Source organism: Trichoplusia ni, chromosome 18 (genome assembly GCF_003590095.1).
Source record: "Trichoplusia ni isolate ovarian cell line Hi5 chromosome 18, tn1, whole genome shotgun sequence".
Taxonomy (NCBI): domain Eukaryota; kingdom Metazoa; phylum Arthropoda; class Insecta; order Lepidoptera; family Noctuidae; genus Trichoplusia; species Trichoplusia ni.
In genome coordinates this window covers 3,417,566-3,438,566 of record NC_039495.1, presented here as the reverse complement: position 1 = coordinate 3,438,566, position 21,001 = coordinate 3,417,566, and the positions used below count along the sequence as shown (strand labels likewise).

The 21,001-nt window shown below is 39.6% G+C and overlaps 3 protein-coding genes across 11 annotated transcripts in view; 1 reads left to right on the top strand and 2 right to left on the bottom strand.

Moving 5' to 3' along the window:
• Positions 1 to 26: 26 nt before the first annotated feature.
• LOC113503196 (GPN-loop GTPase 3) lies at positions 27 to 2,895 on the bottom strand. The gene is made up of 5 exons (XM_026885055.1): positions 2,626 to 2,895; positions 2,064 to 2,260; positions 1,205 to 1,419; positions 731 to 836; positions 27 to 312 (listed from the first exon to the last, which is right to left on the bottom strand). Exons 1-5 carry the CDS (start codon positions 2,668 to 2,670, stop codon positions 42 to 44), a joined length of 834 nt encoding a protein of 277 aa, XP_026740856.1. The 5' UTR covers positions 2,671 to 2,895; the 3' UTR covers positions 27 to 41.
• Positions 2,896 to 3,123: 228 nt separating this feature from the next.
• On the top strand, positions 3,124 to 5,131 carry LOC113503195 (major heat shock 70 kDa protein Ab-like). Its single transcript, XM_026885054.1, has one exon. The coding sequence runs from the start codon at positions 3,198 to 3,200 to the stop codon at positions 5,073 to 5,075; it is 1,878 nt and encodes a 625-aa protein (XP_026740855.1). The 5' UTR covers positions 3,124 to 3,197; the 3' UTR covers positions 5,076 to 5,131.
• Positions 5,132 to 6,663: 1,532 nt separating this feature from the next.
• LOC113503083 (homeobox protein cut) overlaps positions 6,664 to 21,001 on the bottom strand; it is a 133,022-nt gene continuing 118,684 nt past the window's right edge. For 6 of the 9 annotated variants that reach the window (XM_026884886.1, XM_026884895.1, XM_026884892.1 and 3 more), the window contains 4 exons: positions 10,563 to 10,756; positions 10,289 to 10,428; positions 9,283 to 10,187; positions 6,664 to 9,198 (listed from right to left, as the gene is read on the bottom strand). In XM_026884886.1, coding sequence (XP_026740687.1) covers positions 7,589 to 9,198; positions 9,283 to 10,187; positions 10,289 to 10,428; positions 10,563 to 10,756 — 2,849 coding nt within the window. In that variant the 3' untranslated portion in view covers positions 6,664 to 7,588. The remainder of the gene's footprint in view (positions 9,199 to 9,282; positions 10,188 to 10,288; positions 10,429 to 10,562; positions 10,757 to 21,001) is intronic. The other 3 variants (XM_026884888.1, XM_026884887.1, XM_026884890.1) reach the window with 3 other exon arrangements.

Here is a 21,001-nt window from a genome sequence, read left to right as displayed (position 1 = left end):
TGTTAATAAATGAAACAAACAAAAAATCTATTAAAATACTTTTAATCACAGTTATCATCCTCTGGATCGGGTTCATCAAAGTCTCTGACATTCACATCGGCATCTTCTCCATACTGGATAATATTATCTATGGTCAGCATGATATTCTCCACGCTTTCCTCATCCTTTATGTTGAGGGGGTAGAAGCGGACCAGGGAGAAGTTCTCGATCACTTCGCCGATCGCTTCAGTGAGTTTCGCGTACTTTTCGTGCCATTTTGATTTTGCGTTTCTCATGTCTGCTAGTAACACGTGTGGATCGGGGTCTAAGTAGCTGAGGAATGAAGGTAAACTGAGTTACAGCAGACAATCAGTTATGTGGTGATAATGTGGGGTGGGACCGTCGCCTTACAATTTAGGTTGGTATTCTGTGTTACAAGACTTACAAGTGATAGTCGACCGTAGGATGATTTGATTTAGATAGTTTAAGGTGAATTAAGGTTGAGCTCATGGTGTGTTGGGGATGAGTTGATTAAATTTGCAGTGAGTTGAAGGTGACATTGGGATGAGTCAGCTCTTGATGAAGTTGAAGATGAATTTTCTTAATAATTATGTTGTTGGGGTGAGGGGAGTGAGATGCGAGTATGTTTAGGGTGAAACTAACTTTGATGGAGTTTTCGGCAATGACTTGGAGACTTGGCGGTGGGTCTGTCTTTGGTATAGGATAAGGTAAGAGACAAAAGTATACATACTCATCAATCTGTCTCCGAGCTGATTTGCTGAGCAGGTCCATTTTCGTAAGAATATTAACATGAGGTAATTCTAGATTTACCATAACACTAAGTGCTGCCATTGTGCCTGAAATTATCATTAAAATTTTGGTAATATATGTTAAAACTCAGGTATCTTTGAATATTCCTAGAGTACCTGTCCTTTACATTAATTTAATATTTGAGAACCATATGTAAATTCAAAATATTTGTCTGATAGATTGTCACAACCCACGAAACTATAAGGGAAGTACTTAATGCCGCATCAATGATGATGAAGAAGATCGAGTGTGACGTCTTGCGACATTGTAACCCAAAAAGACAAGCTACATTATGTGTGTCCAAGCCAATATTTATTAGTAAGTCAATAAAGGAATTTACCAAAAATAAAAACACTCAATTTTATAAAATATAACCATAATTTGCAAGAAACATTCATTCTATCATTAGTGTTACCTGATAAAAATTTAGCTCCATCGATCATGAATTGTGAGTCCACCATGAAGACAACACATATCCTGAAGTTCCACTTCTGAAGCAGGTCCACCAGCTTCCTCATGACGGGCAGGTGTGTGTACAGCTCTATCTGACCAGGACAGTCAAACAGGAGGTAGTCGTCATCCACATCACCTAACTGCTCTTCGAGCCAGTCACAGTTTTCTAGAAGAGTTCTAGAAGTAAATAAAGAAGGAATGAAGAATATGATACAGAATTTGTATTAGCAATTTGTTAAAAGAAAAATTGGCTAATACAAAATTGGCTCACAGGAGCCAGTTTGTTGTTGTTGTTTAGTTATTTTTTTATGGATAAACTCTATTACACTGATACATTACAGGATTGAAATTTACTAAAAGAAGATTTTTGTTCATAACTTCCTATCAAAAAGTTAGTTAGTGTATCAACAGTAATATAAAAAATTACTACTATCTTTAATAAAAGAGAATTAGGTACAATGCAATTCCAACAATAAATAATTATTGTTTTTTTTAACATACAGTACGTAACATTGTATTATTAATACATATCTTATTATATACATAACATTTGTGTTTTATTTCTTATCAAGAATATAAAAAACACCCATTGCATTATTAATTTAATATTAAATTGCATTATTGTATTAGTTAATTTTAGTCGTGAAATATTCATACCAGTTCAGGGAAGGTTTAAACGGTGAGATATGGACAAATTGCGGCAAATAAAAAAAAAATACGTGGGTGAAACCGTGGGATACAGCTAGTTTCTTATAAAAAACACCAAGCCTTCATTTACAGTAAAAACGCAATAAAGAAAATTTATTTTTCTAAATACTTACTCTACACAAAACACCAGTCCACCATTAGGTCCAAACTGCAGCTCATCATCTTCCATGGCATCATCCAGGTGTATCAGCTCTCTAATATCAACCAGGGGCTCATAATCAAAATGTTCAGCGGCCGGATCCAAGTTCACCACCTCAACTATTCGCTTAGCATCACTTGCATGTTTCACTATTGTTGAGCAGTATGTAGACTGTAAGAGACAAAACAATAAAAAAAAAAGAATAATTTGACGATTAAGTTGAAGTAAATTGTTGTTTTATAAAAGGAATGGCTGTTTATAAGGTAGGGTGCTTGATTGCTTTTGGCTGCCCTAATAGTCTTTAATGATCCATAGATGGACAAAGGGATTCCTTAACTTCTTCTTTCTCTCTTTAACATCCTGCGTTACACCTCACCAGCCTTCGTGGTATGTGTCAAGTGTCCTAGCCATCTCTTCCTGTACCGGCCTTAGTAGTGCCGTCTGATATCTTACATGGTATAGAGATTAATAATATTTAATATCTGGTCGTAGTAATAGGAGTTACGTTAGGACAGTAAAGGTCTTTAGGTTCTTACTTTTCCACTGCCGGCAGGGCCTACAACTAGTTGTGCGTACCGCATGTTGTAATGAAAATATATCAAAACAATCTGTTTTAGGTTATGTTGTATTCTCGAGCAATTGTCTTTGACAATTTTCAAATTTTCTGTTGATTTTTACACTTATTTTAACTTAGCACATTATATTTAACATTCACAAAAAAGTCTATCGGTAACCAGAAGACAAAATAATTGTAAGAAAGTCACTCGGTTTGTGATTGTTTATTAATGACATTGACTGTACTTTTGACATATTCTGTCAACTTACGTTTGGTTATCACGGATCTAATAGTTTATTAAGCTGCAATGTTGCGGGGTAGTTACTTTTCTTTACTTAGTGGTAAAGCTATCAAACTGCCGGTTTTTAACTATACCTTGTTGTATCCAAAAAATTAAAACAAATGGAAATCAGTAGTTATCAAATGAAATACTGACTGAAAACTAATATTTTATTCTAAGGTTGAGTATTCAAATTCAGAAAGTAACATCATATTAAACTGTCAAATTATCAAACATAACATACTGTGAAATCTTAAGTAAACGAATAAATAATGGCTGCGGTTGGAATTGATTTAGGAACGACATATTCCTGCGTGGGTGTTTGGCAACACGGCAATGTTGATATAATAGCGAACGATCAAGGAAACAGAACAACACCTTCGTACGTTGCCTTCACTGATACTGAACGCCTCATCGGTGACGCAGCGAAGAACCAAGTGGCTCTGAATCCGAGCAACACAATATTTGATGCTAAGCGTCTCATTGGACGCAAGTATGACGATCCTAAGATCCAACAAGATCTCAAACATTGGCCTTTCAAAGTTGTCAACGAAGGAGGAAAACCTAAAATACAGGTTACGTATAAAGGAAAGACTAAGTGCTTCGCTCCTGAAGAGATCAGCAGCATGGTACTCATCAAGATGAAGGATGTCGCCTCAGCGTACTTAGGGAAGTCAGTGACAAAAGCAGTAATTACAGTGCCGGCCTATTTTAATGATTCGCAGAGACAAGCCACTAAAGATGCTGGAGCCATTGCCGGCTTGAGCGTCCTTCGCATTATAAATGAACCTACAGCTGCTGCTCTTGCTTATGGTTTAGACAAAAATCTAAGAGGTGAGCGTAATGTGCTCATCTTTGATCTCGGAGGCGGGACATTCGATGTGTCTGTACTAACCATTGATGAAGGCTCTCTATTTGAAGTTAAATCAACTGCTGGCGATACACATCTTGGCGGTGAAGACTTTGATAGTAGGCTGGTTAATTTTCTTGCTGACGAATTCAAAAGAAAGCATAAGAAAGATTTGAATTCCAATCCAAAAGCGCTAAGACGTCTTCGCACGGCCGCTGAGAGGGCCAAACGGACGCTGTCATCCAGCACGGAGGCTAGCATTGAGATCGATGCTTTATACGAAGGTATAGATTTCTTTTCAAAAGTATCAAGAGCACGGTTTGAAGAACTGAACTCTGACTTGTTCCGAACAACTATAGAGCCTGTTGAGAAGGCTTTGAATGATGCTAAGTTAGATAAAAGTTGCATACATGATATCGTTCTAGTCGGGGGCTCGACACGCATCCCAAAAATACAAAGTTTGCTACAAAATTTCTTTAATGGAAAGAAGTTAAACTTATCCATTAATCCCGACGAGGCGGTAGCTTACGGAGCAGCCGTGCAAGCCGCTATACTAAGTGGGGAGCGTCACAAAAAGATCCAGGATGTTCTGCTGGTCGATGTAGCTCCACTATCCTTGGGCATCGAAACAGCCGGTGGCGTTATGACTGCTATCGTTGAACGCAATGCTAAGATACCTTGCAAGCATTCGCAAACCTTCACGACGTATTCCGACAATCAGTCAGCAGTAACCATTCAAGTTTACGAAGGCGAAAGAGCGATGACGAAGGACAATAACTTGTTGGGAACATTTGACTTGACTGGAATACCTCCAGCACCGCGTGGCGTGCCTCAGATAGATGTTGCTTTTGATTTAGATGCAAACGGCATCCTGAACGTGTCCGCTAAAGAAAACAGTACAGGCAAGAGTAAGAATATAATTATAAAGAACGATAAAGGTCGTCTCTCTCAAGCTGAGATAGATAGAATGTTGTCTGATGCTGAGAAGTACAAGGACGATGATGAAAAGCAGCGGGAGCGTGTGGTAGCGAGGAATAAACTGGAGAACTACGTGTTCAGTGTGAAGCAGGCCACTGAGGAAGTAGGAAGTAAGTTGGATGAAATGGAGCGCTCGAAGATCCGCCGCAAGTGTGACGATACTCTGCGCTGGCTGGAGGCCAACAGCCTGGCTGAGAAGGACGAGTACGAGGACAAGTATAAGGAGGTCTGCAGGGAGTGCGCGCCCATCATGAGGAAGCTGCACGGCGGGAAGCCCGGCAAGGGCGGCAGCGACGGACCAACCATCACGGAAGTTGATTAAACCATTTAGTCTAATGTAATGTTTTGGTTTTCTTGTTATTAAATATTTAAATTTAATTTTATTACTTTAATATTAATAGTTATTTGAAGGGATTCGTTAATTATTCCCCTATAAATTATTTGGCCAGTTGGGAATTGAACCTGTAACGTACAAGCCTTTAGTAGACGATCAAAATCAGCTTGCTTTTTTTTTCTTTATTACCATTTTTGTTTTCACACGTGGTTTGTAATCTTATGAAGTGTTGTAGACTATACAAAACAGTTTGATCGTAACTGTAGTCCTTGGTTATCGTAGGCTTAGTTTCCTGGTTGTCCATCTAATTACTAACACATACTAAAATAAAACAAAATATGATTAGCAATTTCTTTATTTTTAATTTTAATAACTTTAGAAATTGTTCGGAAAGAAGACAATGGTTTTCAGCATCATTATTAATTAATATTATGATATGAACAATAATAATTATCGCTATAATTTTTAATACTATTCATTATTATAATGGATATAACGTATAATAATAATCTATTCACTACCGGGTTTCTATGTACATACTAAACTGGCAACACTCAACGTAACAATAAATACAAGATGGCGTATCATATATAAATAGTTGCTTCTAATATTTTTAACAGACTTATAGGTCCAATGAACGAATGTTTTGAGCACCCTCAAAATCAACTTTTCTCGGTCAAATCGTTGGAAGTAGTTTCATTCACTATTATAAAGTAAGAATGAATTTATGAGTGTACTAAAGATCACTTTTGTGATTTTATTTATATCCCTAACAAATTCACATCGTGTGTTATGAAAATCTTATGAAATCTTTAAAATAATTTGTTTTGTCACATGGCAAACATTTATCTACGGTATTTCACCTGATCTCTTAAGTCAGATGTCAACAGATTAAAAACGGGCTCAGGGTAAGGCATATTGAAAAGTATTAGAAGCAGCTATATGAAATAACAATAATATTCATAATATACGTATATTATTCTTTTAAAGCAAAAGCTATGAAATGCCTCTAAAAATCAATAATCATTAAGTTAAAAAATGTCCTTCACTTCATACAACGGAGTCGGAGAGTTAAAATAACTGTTCTTTTAACTGTTAAACAGCCTAAGGTTTATATTGACTATTACGCACTATTACTTACCTAACTTATTGTTTATATATAACATCGATATGTATGTTGGTATTTCTAAAAATGGATGTATTTTAAGACAATTCATAATTTTCATGTAAAATTGAAATTTATCCAAACTGTTCGTTTTTATTGAATCCAGAAGGCCTAAATCTATCTGACATAATTTCGTTACAATTTCGATACACTTTTAGAATGACAATAATTTCGATTATTCATGATTTTTACCCTTTTACGAAGTATGTTTTTTTGGGTTAAACTATTTTCCTACTTACCTAGTTTATGTCTAACGTGGCATTTCAATTACTTAGTTATTTACATTTAAACTGAATAATAATTATGTACAACGTGATGCAAGGAGTATGGTTCCTTTTAAATTTACATTTCTTTCACTTATATCCTAATAAAAAAAGGAAAATAAAGGTGGAAAAAAATAAAATAAAAAAATAAGATTAAAAGCAAATTTATTGCTAAAATAAAATAAAACTATAAACCATAAGCAATACATTACTTGCTTAATCGTATTATTTTGTGTCTTGATTTGTACATTTTCTAAAAAATATATAAAAATGAAAAGAAACAAACAATATAGCTATTGTACGGAAACAGACTTGACAGTTTACGAAAGCTAAACGATGGTAAACTGACAAGTTACATCACAAAGTTGAGCGGTCCCGCGGCGTTCTATAAAATAATGCAATAGAAAAACATAGAATAGTATAAAATAAACATTAGATAATAATTTAAATGTTAAACTTATATAACCCGATTATAATATTTTAAACCTCGCCGGTTCTAATAAACATAATAATACTTTTCAACTGGGGCTCATTAAACCATAGCTTAAATTTACATCTGATTGCACTTTATAATTTTCATTAACAATTAAATGAACCTTCCCTATCCCTAATTGTATTAGCAACTGAGTTATCTTACAAAATAATGTCTAACCTACTTATATACAGGGTCTGGTTCACGGGCAATATTCGACACATATTTGGTATATTTATTTACAATCGAATTTAAAAGCCGTAACTTAAAAATACTCAGATATTTGTACCTAATCAGGGTACGAGTTTACATTAAAAAATTAAAGCAAAATGCATATTTTTGTATCGCAAGTTGTTCTCGTGCCGGTGGGGACGCGCCCGCGTCCGGCGTGTCACGACAAGCTACGAGGGTATTATGTACAAAGTCTTTGGCCTTACAATCGAATTACAACAAACACTAGCTACTCAGTAACATGTTCACTGTCGCCCCGGTCGACACCACTTATCACACAATAAATAATCGTTCGGACGTGATATGGTACGTCAACACCTTACAGTTCGGGACCCGTTTTATCACACTCGGAGCGAGCATCGCTAAAGTCTTAGTACTCCCAGCCGTCGTCGGCCTCGGACTTGATTTTGTCCTCGGGAATGACGTCGTCAGGCGTGTGCGGCGGGCGCGGCGTGTGCGGCGTGTGCGGCGTGAGCGGCGTGTGCGGCGTGACGGGCGTGGCGGGAGTGGCGGGCGTGGCGGGCGTGCGCGGCGCGGGCGAGCCCTCGCGCGGGACCGGGGAGGGCTCCACTCGCACGGTCTCCTCCGACTCTCTCCGGAAGTCGTCGCTCCGCATTACACAGACCCCGTTGATTATCACTTCATCAGGGTTGCGTGGCTTCTCATCCTGCCAGTCGGGGTTGACCCACTGCGGCGCCGCGGGCTTCCGTCTGCTGGAGCGGCCAGCCGGCGTCGACGCCGCCTTCGGCTCAGTCTTAGATTCGTCGTCCAGGGAATCCTCGGAGCCAAGATTGCTCTCGACGTCGTCGTCTTCAAAGTCATCACCGTCAGGCTCTCGTTTTAAAGGCATTGACAAGTCAAGGCCACCGGACTGATCCTTTACCTGGTCTTCAGGTGGTATGAGGCCTCGACTTATTAGTGCAGCCAAATTAGAGTTGGCAGCGAAGTACGGCGGGTACGGCAGAGGTACGCCGGCGAGACCCATTCTTTCCTTTTGTAGTTCCAGTAGTCTCTGGTTGAGAAGGAGACGGAATTGGACAGGGTCGAAAGGCGCGGAGCTCTGGTCCCTGGCGGGAGGCTCGGCCGGCAGACCGTGCGGCGCCTGCTGTTTTAGGCGCATGCGGTGGTTGTGGAACCAGTTAGTGATGGTTCGGGACGATAGACCCAACTCCGCGGCAAGAAATTCTATGGTTGGCATGTTTGGGTAAGGATCGAGTGCGAATGCTAATCTTAGCGCCTCCTTTTGTTCTTCAGAAAACAGTACCCGCTGCTTCTTGGCACAAGGTGCGCCCGCAGTGGGGCCTGGCGAGCTGGAGTGATAGAACTCTGAAGTATCATTTGATGATGTATCTGAGGAGTTATCCTGTCCGGGGCCACTTGATCGTCGGCGCTTGCTCGCTTCTCGTCTCTCATTTTTCAGAGCTTGCAGGCGATCAATGTTGTGGGCATCGCTCAACCACAGCTGCATACGAATGAATGGTTCTCTACCCTTGATGCTGAGCATGTGCCAGGGTTTCGGTTTCGAAAGCAATTCGCTAACAGAACCCTGTGAGAGGCCGAGTACAGCTTCACCGAAGATTTTCTGCCCAATATTATTTGCTAGAAGCGCTTCCTTGATTTTGGTCGTAATGGTTTGAGTGTCTAAATCTTGGGTGAGGGCGGCCATTTCGTAAACGCTCGGTGATATATGTTGGTGTAGATTACGCATGACTGGGGGTTGGTGGTGCGGCTGTGGTGGTGGTGGCGGCTTCCTCTCCTTGTTGTTATTGTCATGGTGCTGCGGCGGCAGCGTGACGGCGTGGTGTGGTGGGAAGCCGGGGGGCGTCAGCAGTAGCGGCGTAGGCTGGCCCAGGTGACCGAGGTGGCCCGGGCCCAGCAACTGCTCCTGCTGCATTTTGCTCAGCAAGGAAGTCGCATCGGAGATCATCTTTTGTGTTGGCGGCATCGGTTTGTTCATGTTTGGCGGACAAGCTGTAAAGACAAAAATAGGAAAAGCCTATTAATCCACTATTCAAACGACGGCAACACTAAATGAATGGTTTATTAGAAAGATAAGATACTTACGAGGTGCTCCGCTGTAGTTTCCGGTTCGCATCAGTTTCTCCGGTGCAATTTTGTATTGTGACGCAACCAGTTTGTGCACAGCATTATCATCCTCGAGGAACATCTTCATGCGGATGAATGGCTCGCGGCCCTTCTGCGTCAGCATGTGCCACGGCTTCGGTCTCGCGAGCAAATCACTCACAGACCCTTGCGATAGACCGAGAACAGATTCACCGAATAGTCTTTGGCTAATCGAATATTGGCTTAGAGCCTCTTTAACTCTCCTTACAATATCTTCTGTGTTCAAGTTATTAAAGAGATCAAATTGTTGCTGTGTGATTGGTGGAAGAACTGCTTTCATGGACCTCTGCACCGGCGGGTGATGAGGGGGGTTTGACGGCTGGGATATGAGACTATTCGTGATCGACGCCATCCTTTGCAATGGGCTCGCAGCAGCTGAGCTACTGAAGTCCTCATTGGGAGTGATTGCTGGCGGTAGTATCGCGTTCCCTAGGGGACTGGACGCGGACGATCCTGTCGATTGCTGTCCCGGCTCTAGTTTGGGCCTTACGAGCGAGAATGCGCTTCCCGCGTGTCTAATAGCCTCTTCGGCATCCATTGCCCTTTCCTTATCACTATCAGTCATTCCATTCATTTTGGCGTTTTTATCTTTAGGCAGGGAGAGGTCTTGGACCGCTCCGGAGCCGTTCATCTGCTGGTTCTGAGCTTGCTGCATAGCTTGCTGCTGCAACGCGAGCAGGTTGGGGAATGGCGGCATTCCTGGCAAGTTGTGCAGGTTGGGAATGTTGCCAGCCGGCTGGATTTTGGCAAGTTCTCTGTGGTACGCTTCCAGTGCCATGCGGATATCTTCTGGAGGTCTCTCCATATGTGGTGGCATGCCACCGCTGAAAAAAGGAGGAAACATGCTATACGTTAGTTTTAGATGTGCTGTTCTCGTTTAATTTTTAGTTAAAATACACGTTTTGTAATATTTAGACTATAATTATGATTGAATTGTAAAGCTTACCCAGGGAATCCCTCTCGGCGGATGTCCTCCACTCTTCGCGTCATGATTTTGGCAAGTTCCTCCTGGTATATGCGGGCCACTTTCTCTTGAGGAATGTCATCGTTCTCGTACTTCTTAAGTCTTCTATTTTGACTTGATTCCTAGAAAATTACATAATATTTTTAATGAATACATGCGACAGTACAACAAAACAGTTGCTTCAATAAATCAAGTACAACAAAATACTCCCTTTATTTGTCACTGAGAACATAGAAGTATGCGTCTGATATCCTACCTTATTGGAGAACGGTGAAGGGCACTGAGTCCTGGGCGAGCTGGAGTCCTCGCAGCTCCTGGAGTCGTCGTTGTTGGGCGGTCCGATGGGCGTCTTCATGAGATGCGCCTCGTTCATGATGGCGTGCGCGAGCCTATCGTCACCCTCGCCTTCTGGCCGGCCGTACACCGAGCCCGTGCCATCCTTGGTCCCAACTACAAACAAAACAAATACACTGTTAATATATTGTCATCTAAATAAGAATAGGTCGTAACTTATTTCAGCCTTTTGGTGATCATGAAATGAGGCCAGAAAATATACATATAATGCAAGTGATGTTAATTATTCCCTGAAAACAAATGTATTTTTGCATAATATATGGCCATCGTTTTGCATTCGAATCCGCACACGAACAATTTTAATTGCCGCTAAATTGTTCCGTGCGCACACACGCGCAGGGCGGCACACATCCGTGTTAGTAGCTTTAACTGCTGCCAAGTAATAAATACGCAAGTTATATTTGGTACAATTGAAATTAGGCGCTTCATTTAAACTATAAAGCGATGCATAGCGCTTAAAAGATAATCGCTGAATGGAAACGAGCACTCATCGCCTAAGTCCAGTAATCCTAAAACTGCGCCGGCGCACTCATAAACAAGTGAAGTTACGCGTGAAACCCGCCCGCCATACTGTGGTCATTCATCCTGTCAACATATTGTCTCCGCTTCACAATGAAACGAGACTATTTAGATGGTGATGTACGCTTGGAATTAGTTTAATTAACTCGCGTAATTAGTTTTAGACGTTCGCCGAGATGATTATAGAATTAAAGTGCGAGCATAATGTTCGGATACTGCGATCTCTTGCGGGTAATATTTGTTACCGTATATTTCGAGTTCAAAGAATTTTTGGTGTTAAATCCGCGCGATGTTAGCGCGGCGCCCTCGTTTATTTTATCTTATGAACATAATAATAATTGGACGCCATCTCATTAGGTAAATATACCTAGTGTTATTGTGTGCCAGTCTACGTATTGTATTAAGATACAACTTAAAAATCGGCCACATCCGTCAAGTGTTTAAAGAAAAACGATAATGTTATTTGCTTTGCGGTATTTTAACGACTCCAAAAACGGATCGTTTGTGAGTTGACGTATTAATTTTCAAGGATCACAAAGACTTAATTGCGTCCTTAAATTTTATTTTGAAACCGACAATATGTACGCTAATTTCCTCACAGCACAAGTATTTGCATTTCGTTTATTTTAGATCGGTCTGTTGTTGCGCCGAGTTCATCCCTAATTATTTGACAATAAAAAGCATAATGCTCTGCGGTGCAATTGTTTTTCTTCGAAAACTCGCTTCGGCTTTTTATTGGAACGTTAAGTGTATTTTATTTATTGAGAGTTTAAAATGAATTAAGATCTCAGTGTCACACTGTTTGTACGTCTTGTGGGAGCCATTAAACTTATATTGTATTCGTATTAATAGCCGACAGTTACGTACTATCATTCTACCGAGATAAATAAGTGTTACCAGAAGAATAAATTACTATCTCGAAGTAAAAAAAAAGCAATACATAAATAATGTTGCCAGTTGAAACGCCTTATTTAAACTTTCACTAGAATTATAATACTTTTTTCTATTCTAAAATACTTTATTGTTTTCACTTTCGAAAATTTCATTTGTCGTTGTCACTTTCTGGTGATTCTCACGTTCTATAAGACACAATAAACGCAGTTATGTCCTTCTATAGACAATATTTTTTTGTGAAACCAACCGTTCACGAACTTAACGACTTATGACTGAGCGAACGTGATACAAATATTTAAAAATATATTCCAGATTATGATCTCGTGTGTCCATAATGTTAGACAATAACTCTATATACGTGACTCGTATAGAAATTAATTATTTTCTTAATGTTGGGGTAAATTGGTACTTAAATATAATTCTAAGTACGGCAACACGAATTTGTAATAATCACGGTAACGTTCCAATTTTAAATCGGATCTCATGATCTGTCGCATTTGTAATTCGAACAAACGAGGTGCGACAAGTTTTCAAGCAATGGTATAAATGTATTCAGTGATCAGCAGCGTGCGTGAGGCGTGTGTACTCGCGAATGAGGTAATATCGTATTTATACGACATTGATTGTATATGCCACACAGTCATATTCAAAATTTAAGTTTAGTATTGTAAAAACGCCCGTTATGTCAATAAGTACCGATCAAAACACACCTAATTAGAATGTGACGCGTGTCCCGTCCGCCGTCGTCGGCTGATTATTTAGTTTATTTCCAAGCCGAGGCTCGCCTCGCGGCGGGCTTCGCGGTTTTTCTTTTGTAAGTTCAGAACCGCTTGACATATCGTAGCGAATCAGAATGTGAGGCACGCAGATATCTTTTATGAACTGTGTAATTTAATGTACTGGCTAGGTAAACGGACGGACGTAAATACAAAAAACTATAAAAAATACACGCGCTTTTAATAAAACGCCTCGCAAATATAGCAGATAATATTACATCGCAGACGAAAGAATCGACGCGATTTGTATGTATGTATTCATCCTTCGACATACAGGCCGTCGATAAATTTCAACACACGTCTATTAATGCCTTTGATCTTGTTGCAGACATTTTGTTATTCTGTAAACGGCTCGCGGGCAATTACTGCGACGTGCTTCGAAATATTGTCAAAAAACTGAGGTTATTTCCACAGAGAAGTGACGCAACTCGGGTCGCGCCATCTTGTATGGCCACACGTCAAAGTCGTCAACATGGCGGTGCGCTCGGGCCCGCAGGCCACTGCTTCACCTAAATATTACAAACTTACATTTTTATTGATCTAGTTTCGTTCGCCTTTCTTATCTCGTAGACTATAAAGAATGTAACGATATCAGTTTTTATTGTGGGCCATTAAGATGTGCATTTTTGATGGATATTTTTAAAAAACGCGCGCTCAATTAACGTCGTCCAGTCACGGAAGTTTAAAATTTATCGGTCGCCGTTTGATCGCTTCTGACCGATGGCGGGAAAGGCGCCGTGTAAATTCGAGTGGCAATAATATAATTCAAGGATAACAATAAAAACGAAGAAATTATTTGTTTATGCGACATTATATCGCGTGCGTGCACGCGAAAACTATTTTCTTTGTGGCCGTTATTGATTGCTATAGTCGTATGAATATTCAAAGGCTTTGGAAAGTAAAGGGGCGGTGCCCTAAATTATAGTGTCACTGTGACATAGTGAAAAAAGTAACGTTCGTAATTTAACCGTATAGGTTGGATTCGAACGGGGAACTCGTATCCGGGATTGTAAATCAAGTTGGCGGGTAGTCGCAAGAAAGGGGTGAGAAGTGCGCGCTCTATACGTCACGCGGGCGATCGATGCTCATTTGCATTCGAGTCGTCGTCGGCGGCGGACGTCAGGGCCGCTCGAAAGTGTTGCAGAGCACGAAAAAAAATACCGCATTTGAATTGTTAATTATATGCAAAAGAAATAGTTGCATAAGCGGGCATCTGAGTTAAAATTAGGTGCTAAGTGGTGCAACATAGAAATGGTATCGCATGCGCCGGGAGGTATTAGAATATGGCGCCCCCAAACCTCGGAATGTTCGATAACGACACATAATAAATCTGGCGCTGCGTAGAACGCGATAACATCGAAAATGAAGAGGTAAAACTGTGGAATGATATAATTTTCGATTGGTAAGTTTCTTTTGTTCGACGTCGCGTGCGTAGGGTCGGGTGATCGGGATCGCGTGCTAGATGGCAATCTGCCGCGACGGGGGCACCGACCACAATTGATTCCACACGAGAGAGAAACAGAATGGTCCTGTGCATTTGACGAGAGCCACACACACGGTACGTGCCGAGGAAGCGAGCTCATGAAATTAAGATAAGGACGAGTTAGACAATTCTAGGAATGATTTGTATGTGAGCGGGACGCCCGAGAAATCTAACAAGGATGTTTAAGAGGCTTTGTGGGTACCTACACCAGTGTACGAAGTACAAACATGCGACCCGCTTACATTTCGGTGAGCGCGGTTCAGCGTAATGGGAAATCACGTTCGTTGATTGAGCCGAAAATTACCGAATTACAAATTGCGTGCATTTGATTGGCTGACAGTTAAACAGAGCGGATGACGACACAAGCGCGTAAATGACACGCTTTCGTTATAACTATTATAGTTGTAGTTGAGGGCTCGTTTTTATTATAAAGTAGTAAAATGTGTCGTACGCCAACATACTGGAATATTAATATGATTTACCTCTCTGTAGTAAAATTTTAAAATATTATTAGTTTAGGAAGAAATAACAGCGCTGAGTATTTAAATCATTTTTATAGATCAATTCGTTTGAATGACCCCTGCGTTTTGTCAACAGTCGTAATTTTAGCTGCTTAATATATACTGCTCTTTTCTATACGACTATACATACTTTCTGTACCTAGAATTTTCCTTTGTGTTCATCACTGATAAATTCCTCGGATTATTTATAACAGTGTTTATAGCAGACTATGTATTAATGTCTTGAATCGTGAAGCTCTAGTGTTTACATATTTACGTGGGTGTATAAAATAAAACGCCGGTGCTAGCTCATATTCCCCGGCGAGTAAAAAGCTCGGTACACTCTAGTTTGTAACTAGATTCAATAATCAATTTTGCCAGCTACGCCGAGGGACGGGGCTATAGGTAGACGAGACAGTACACTGCTTGCCATAGTCACAACATGAAAGCAGAGTACCAAATGAAATTCAGCTCCAAAGACAATAAAGAATACCATAAATCAGAAGGTCGTTTTCTTATCATACTTTATGGCCGCGATTTCCATATCAGCCTATTCGATTGCATAAAAAGGTCTCCGATGTTATCTTAAAAGCTTTCCCGTCACAAATTGTGACGCGCAGCTGAAAGTTTCCAGTCGGCGCGGTCTCCGTGCGTCTAGTTCAGTAGTTTTCAGCACAAACCTAGACAGACGTAGCTAGGTACCTCTCTCATCCCATTTGCTGTGTACAGTGAGATGACAGCACAAAAACTGCAGACTGCACACCCTGGCGTCTCCCCGGAGCTTATCTGTATAACTTTTAACGATAGCGTAGCGAAGTTTTTTAACGAAATAACCGAATTTTCGTTAACTACAGGCGGAGTAACGCGGTTAGTGCCGATCGCGTCTGCCGCTTCATGTGCCGTTTTTAATTGATTTTAAGGTCTGTGCCGTGTCTTTGTTTACAGATATTATTTTAGGTATATAGCAAGTTTTTTCAATATGAAGTAAAATTTTGTTTCATTGAACTTGGTTGTCTAAAAATACGTCTCAATCCCATTGTTCTGAATGATTGATGACAAATTTAATGCTGTTCGAATTTTAAACATACGCGATTGATGATCAAATAATGGAAGCTAATTTAAATAATTTGCCGCCATCTTCAAAAGTGGGCAGCGTGTGTTCTGTATAAATGATATGAAACAAAAAACAACATGCCGTGACAAAACTAACGATTTTTCACGTGTACCGCAATAATGGCAGGTATTAATGCATTGATTTCGCACAGTTGTTTTATTGATTGTAGCGGCGATTGATTGCGCCGCGGCACGCAAACACGCGCTAACCAGAGAGGGCTTTTGTTGCGTGAAAATTGAAAAAAAAAGATCGATGGCAACTCTATACCCCATAACTATAGAAGATTTGTGGAAATTCTACCGCTTACAAAACATTGTCACGGTACAGCGGCCACGATTTTAGTAACTGACGATTGAAACCTGAACACCGTCATATAGAAGCAATCCCATGTTTATCACGTCTTATGGAGCAAACGATCGTTGTAATGACGCGGGGAAAATATAATGTGACATGAACGACCTTAGTCACAACTTCCAGGAATAAGCACACCTCAAATAATCTGACAGTTTTGCAGTAAAAACGTTTGGCATCGCGAGAGCGGAAACACGGTGCATTAAAAATAGGTAAGAGACAAAAGTTCATAATGTGATCTTGGCAATCCTCTCGGAAACTTTTCACTACACACCAAATCGCTTTAGTTTGACAGGAGATCTGTCAAAATGACATTTCAAGAATACAGCCACATTTTTTTAATATCTGGAAATATTTTTATGGCACACGATCATAAATCGCGCGGCTTATATAGATAAATCTAGAGCTTGATTTAATTTGCGAGTGTGTTGGATTAAAACTATTTCGCGGCACAATGACGAGTCATTCATAGCTGCACATTAATCCTTACTAATTATGCAAGACGGGGAGCAAAGATGTAAAATGGTCGGTCACAAATCGCGTCCGAACTGACAGTTTAAACAACCCATCTTGTGAGACAGATCCCTGATATATAACTGGGGTATGCTAAGGAAACGTGTGTAATTAATTACGACGAATAATACGTCAGGATGCACTTAATTTCCTATTAAACTGTTAAGAAAGCGGTGAACAAGATGGCGCCCGCGATTTGGCGAGCAACGGTTTTGATATTTCTGGAAAACGCTTGTATGATTTCTACTGAAATTTACTAACTTGAGGGTTGTTGTAATAACGCTGTTGAGCTGCAATATATTGTGTTTGCTGTCTTAACTAGTCTGTTATGCGGAAGAGTTAAATCTACTCCACTATCTTCTGAAACTCAGGTGATCTGATGCAATGGAATAACTTGGACAAAGTACAAGAATCTGGGCATAAGTCAGCGTTAAGAACTGAAACGATAAATACGCTCAACATTGTAAAGATCGATCAAACGGTGAACAAAGATGCAGGCGTCGGTTCGCGCTCACTCATCAATCCAGGCCGACCGCATCATTATTTTCGAACAACAACGGCTTCGGGTGCATTCTCGATCACATTTGCGCGAAAATCGAAATGTTTGAAAGTGAACGGTGGGCGTTGACGTAGCGACGGTCGCGCGACGTGTTTACGACCGCCGGTGAGACCGCGGCTTTATTAAAATAATTACCCGCGCTTCGGTAGCTTGCTTGACGAACGAGAATGCCCTTTTTTAATGTTTTGTTGGCGAATTAAGACCCTTTTTTTTGGATAATCTGTATAGATTTTTTTAACTCTTTTTTATGCTTGATGTGAGTAATGAGATCACCAATCTTCGCTAGCAACAATTTGTATGTATAGTATATCAGATACTTTGGAAATACTACGACAAATTCGTCTCAACACCAACATTACTATAAACTATATATGGCGCCTTCGTTTAACTAATAGCCTGATGTTTAATGAACACTGTGTATCAATAAACAGCGACTGAATAAAGTCACGTGTTCGAATGGATCCTATCAATTAATTTCCACAAACATTATGACAGGCGATATAATAAGCTCTTGTAAAACGCCTTTGTAACATCACTAGATGAAAATAGTTATCCCCAATATATCTCACGTTAATTCCCGTTTGTCAACTGATATACATTAAAATATATTTGTCTGTTCAGATGTAAAACGCAACAGAATTATTGCAACGGAACGCTATACAACAAGAGCTCTTGATTGCAATAATTTAGCGCCATCTTATTTTAGTTCGGCTATTAAAAGCTAATTGTGTTAAGGACTATGAAGACCGCATTATACGAGTAAATTGTGTGAAGTGTTTGAATGTACTTGCGTTGGATTTTAATAGTTTCGACAATTTCTACTAAATACTTTCTATTTATGGATTTATGTGCACATTTTGACATTACTGGCTGCATGACATTTTCCCTTAGTCTGCTCTTAATTATGTAGGTACTTTGGATGTGTTTTGAGGTAATGTCAAAAATGTCATCAGTTTTTTTAATCTGATTACGCAGCCAATGAAATAATAATTATGATTTCAGATATTCACATAAAGACTTTTTCATACAAATTTAAAGAATGTTTATTCCGTAATTGAATTTCTAATTATAACAATTATGAGGTATAATTAAACAATTAACTAACGAAATAATATTTGTTTGATATAAAAAGGAACTTTGCCTGTATAATGTAATTAATTATGATAAAAGAACAGCTCGCCTATTAAGTATATGTCTGGTATTATGAGTATTCTGTACAATTGGTTCCGATGTTAGACAAAGACAGCTAGACATTAGCGTCGGCTGTCAAGTCGTTTACGCGTTCAGCCGTAACAATTACTTAGGTATTATTATCGTGGACAGTCGTTTAGGTATAAAATCATAAAGTATATAATGAGACACGGTATTATAATCATAAATATGCCCGTAAAGAGGTCTGATTGCTTCGTCGGAAGCCATCAAAGCGGCCGCGGAACGACGGGCATTCTTCGCGAAATAATTTCTTGACCTCTACGCTAGCTTTACGCTACTCGGCAACAGATGGCGTTACGTACACATTGTTGCGTGCATTCCACGCTTTTTTTCCATCATCCTTTTTTCCGAGTTATTTCTGCTTAAACGCTCTTAAACGAGCATTTAGTTTTTCAAAGGTGCTTTCTAAGTGGCCGTCGCAAAAGTTTTTGCTGGAAATGTCCTTTGTAGTAATACTTTAGCGATAATTGCGTCGTAAATTAAATGTTAGTCTCAGTCATCGTAATTTCATAAGTGTTTGTAAGAAGCATTTGGCTTAATATGTGTTATGAGCGCTAAAGCCAGTAGTTTTCTTAGTTAACACATGTTTTAGTTTCGCCACTCGCTACGAGATGGCGCTACCATATCGTGTCTGTCTCGAGTCGTTCTTTGTTTGGTAGAACGCTAATAAACCGATTTATCGAAACTAAAATAAACAAGAAGAAGTTTAAATTTAAATTGATATTTATGAACAAGTATGTCGCCAATTTTATTCTCATTATCAGCCAATCCCTTTTGATCCGCATTCGATTCCCGGAGGGTTTTATCGGGTCGGTAATTATTATGTGATTATCAACACGAATTTTCATGTTTCAAAGTTTATGATTTATGTGTTATGGTATCGTTCGCTACTTTCGGCTGCTACGCCCCCTCTCATGATATGTTATAGAGCAATCGATTTGCCCTTCTAATAGTTTCCTACGATGAAATATAATACAGGGCACATCATTTGCTAAGCGCTACTTTATCAATTAGTTATCTGTCTAATTGTCAAATAATATTCACAGTAATCTGTCAGCACATACCGTTTTATAGCAATCCCATCAATTTTGTACATTATTTATCTCTGTACAGGAAAACGGTTATTATTGTGACATTTTGACTAATCTTTTTTGTTATTTGTTGCTGTACGAATTACTATCGAATAAAACTTGAAATATATTAAGAAATCTCAAACAAAACTTGGCAAAATGACAAACTGGCAGGCAGGAAAAATTAACTTCTTTTTAATATTTTATCTGTCATTGCAGAATTCCAATCGAAAGAGTATTTAATTCAAACTTTTGGAACGGTAAATTCAGTTTAAAAATAGAAGTTATTCAAATTGTGAGAAGTGTTCGGTGTAAAGTTTGTCTCTGGAAGACGCGGCGACCGGCGAGTAGTGTCAGTGCGCGCTCGATGCGCTGTCCGAGCGCATTAGCCGCGCGGCTAATACACTTGCCGAGTTCCCAACTCCGTTCAGTTTTAAACGCCTTTGACAGCCCCCCGTGCGGGCCGCACGTGCTACATCGATAACTTATTAGCGATACGTTTGTATGAGAGGAAAGTTCAGATTTCAGCTTAATGGTTATTGGGTAAGATGTAGGCGTGTAATGACTTAACTTCAGACAACACAATACACGCCTGACTACCAACAATTTTAAACATACGAATTGAATCTACTTATTTGTTTGATCATCGATTAATCTAAATTTAGGTGATTCTAACAATTCCCGGATGGGTTACGACAAAAGTAAATCCAAACTACTTGAAAAACTTTTAGAATGACTATTGTAAAACAAATCCCGAACATGCAAAAGCACAATTGAATATTAAAATTTGCTTAGCGTTAAACTAAGAGCTCTACAAGGGGAGTTTACAGTGTAGGAGCATCGAGGACGCTTAACTTCGGGCATAAAGCCTTTGGCGGGTGTCCTGTGCCGGCCGATAGTGCCCATTGAAAATAGATTTTCACGCTACGCTTGAAACGCTTTTGAGAGCCGAACTTCGTCTAAATATTGGTGGGCTGTCGAAATTCTCTGCGTGTATCCGAACATTAAGTTGTGGTCTATTTTCAAATGCCTTTTCGGAATGTTGGTGCTCTTGATTTTTGACATTAAGAGGGACGGGTTAATTAGTGTCGCATGTTATCGGTTGTTTGAGTTACGGTTTTTTGTTCGCATATTAGCAAAGTTGGAACTTTTGTGAAATTGAAAATTCCCTATATTTATATTTTTTAATAATTCACAGATATCCATGGTTTAAGTGTTGAAGTTTAACGTCTTAATGAGTTGAAAAAACTGTATAGCGTGCATTGATTTAATGACGTGAAACTGCAGCGTGTTGATTTACTGTCTATGAAACATGATACAGATCCCAACCAATAAGCTTTTAAATCGATT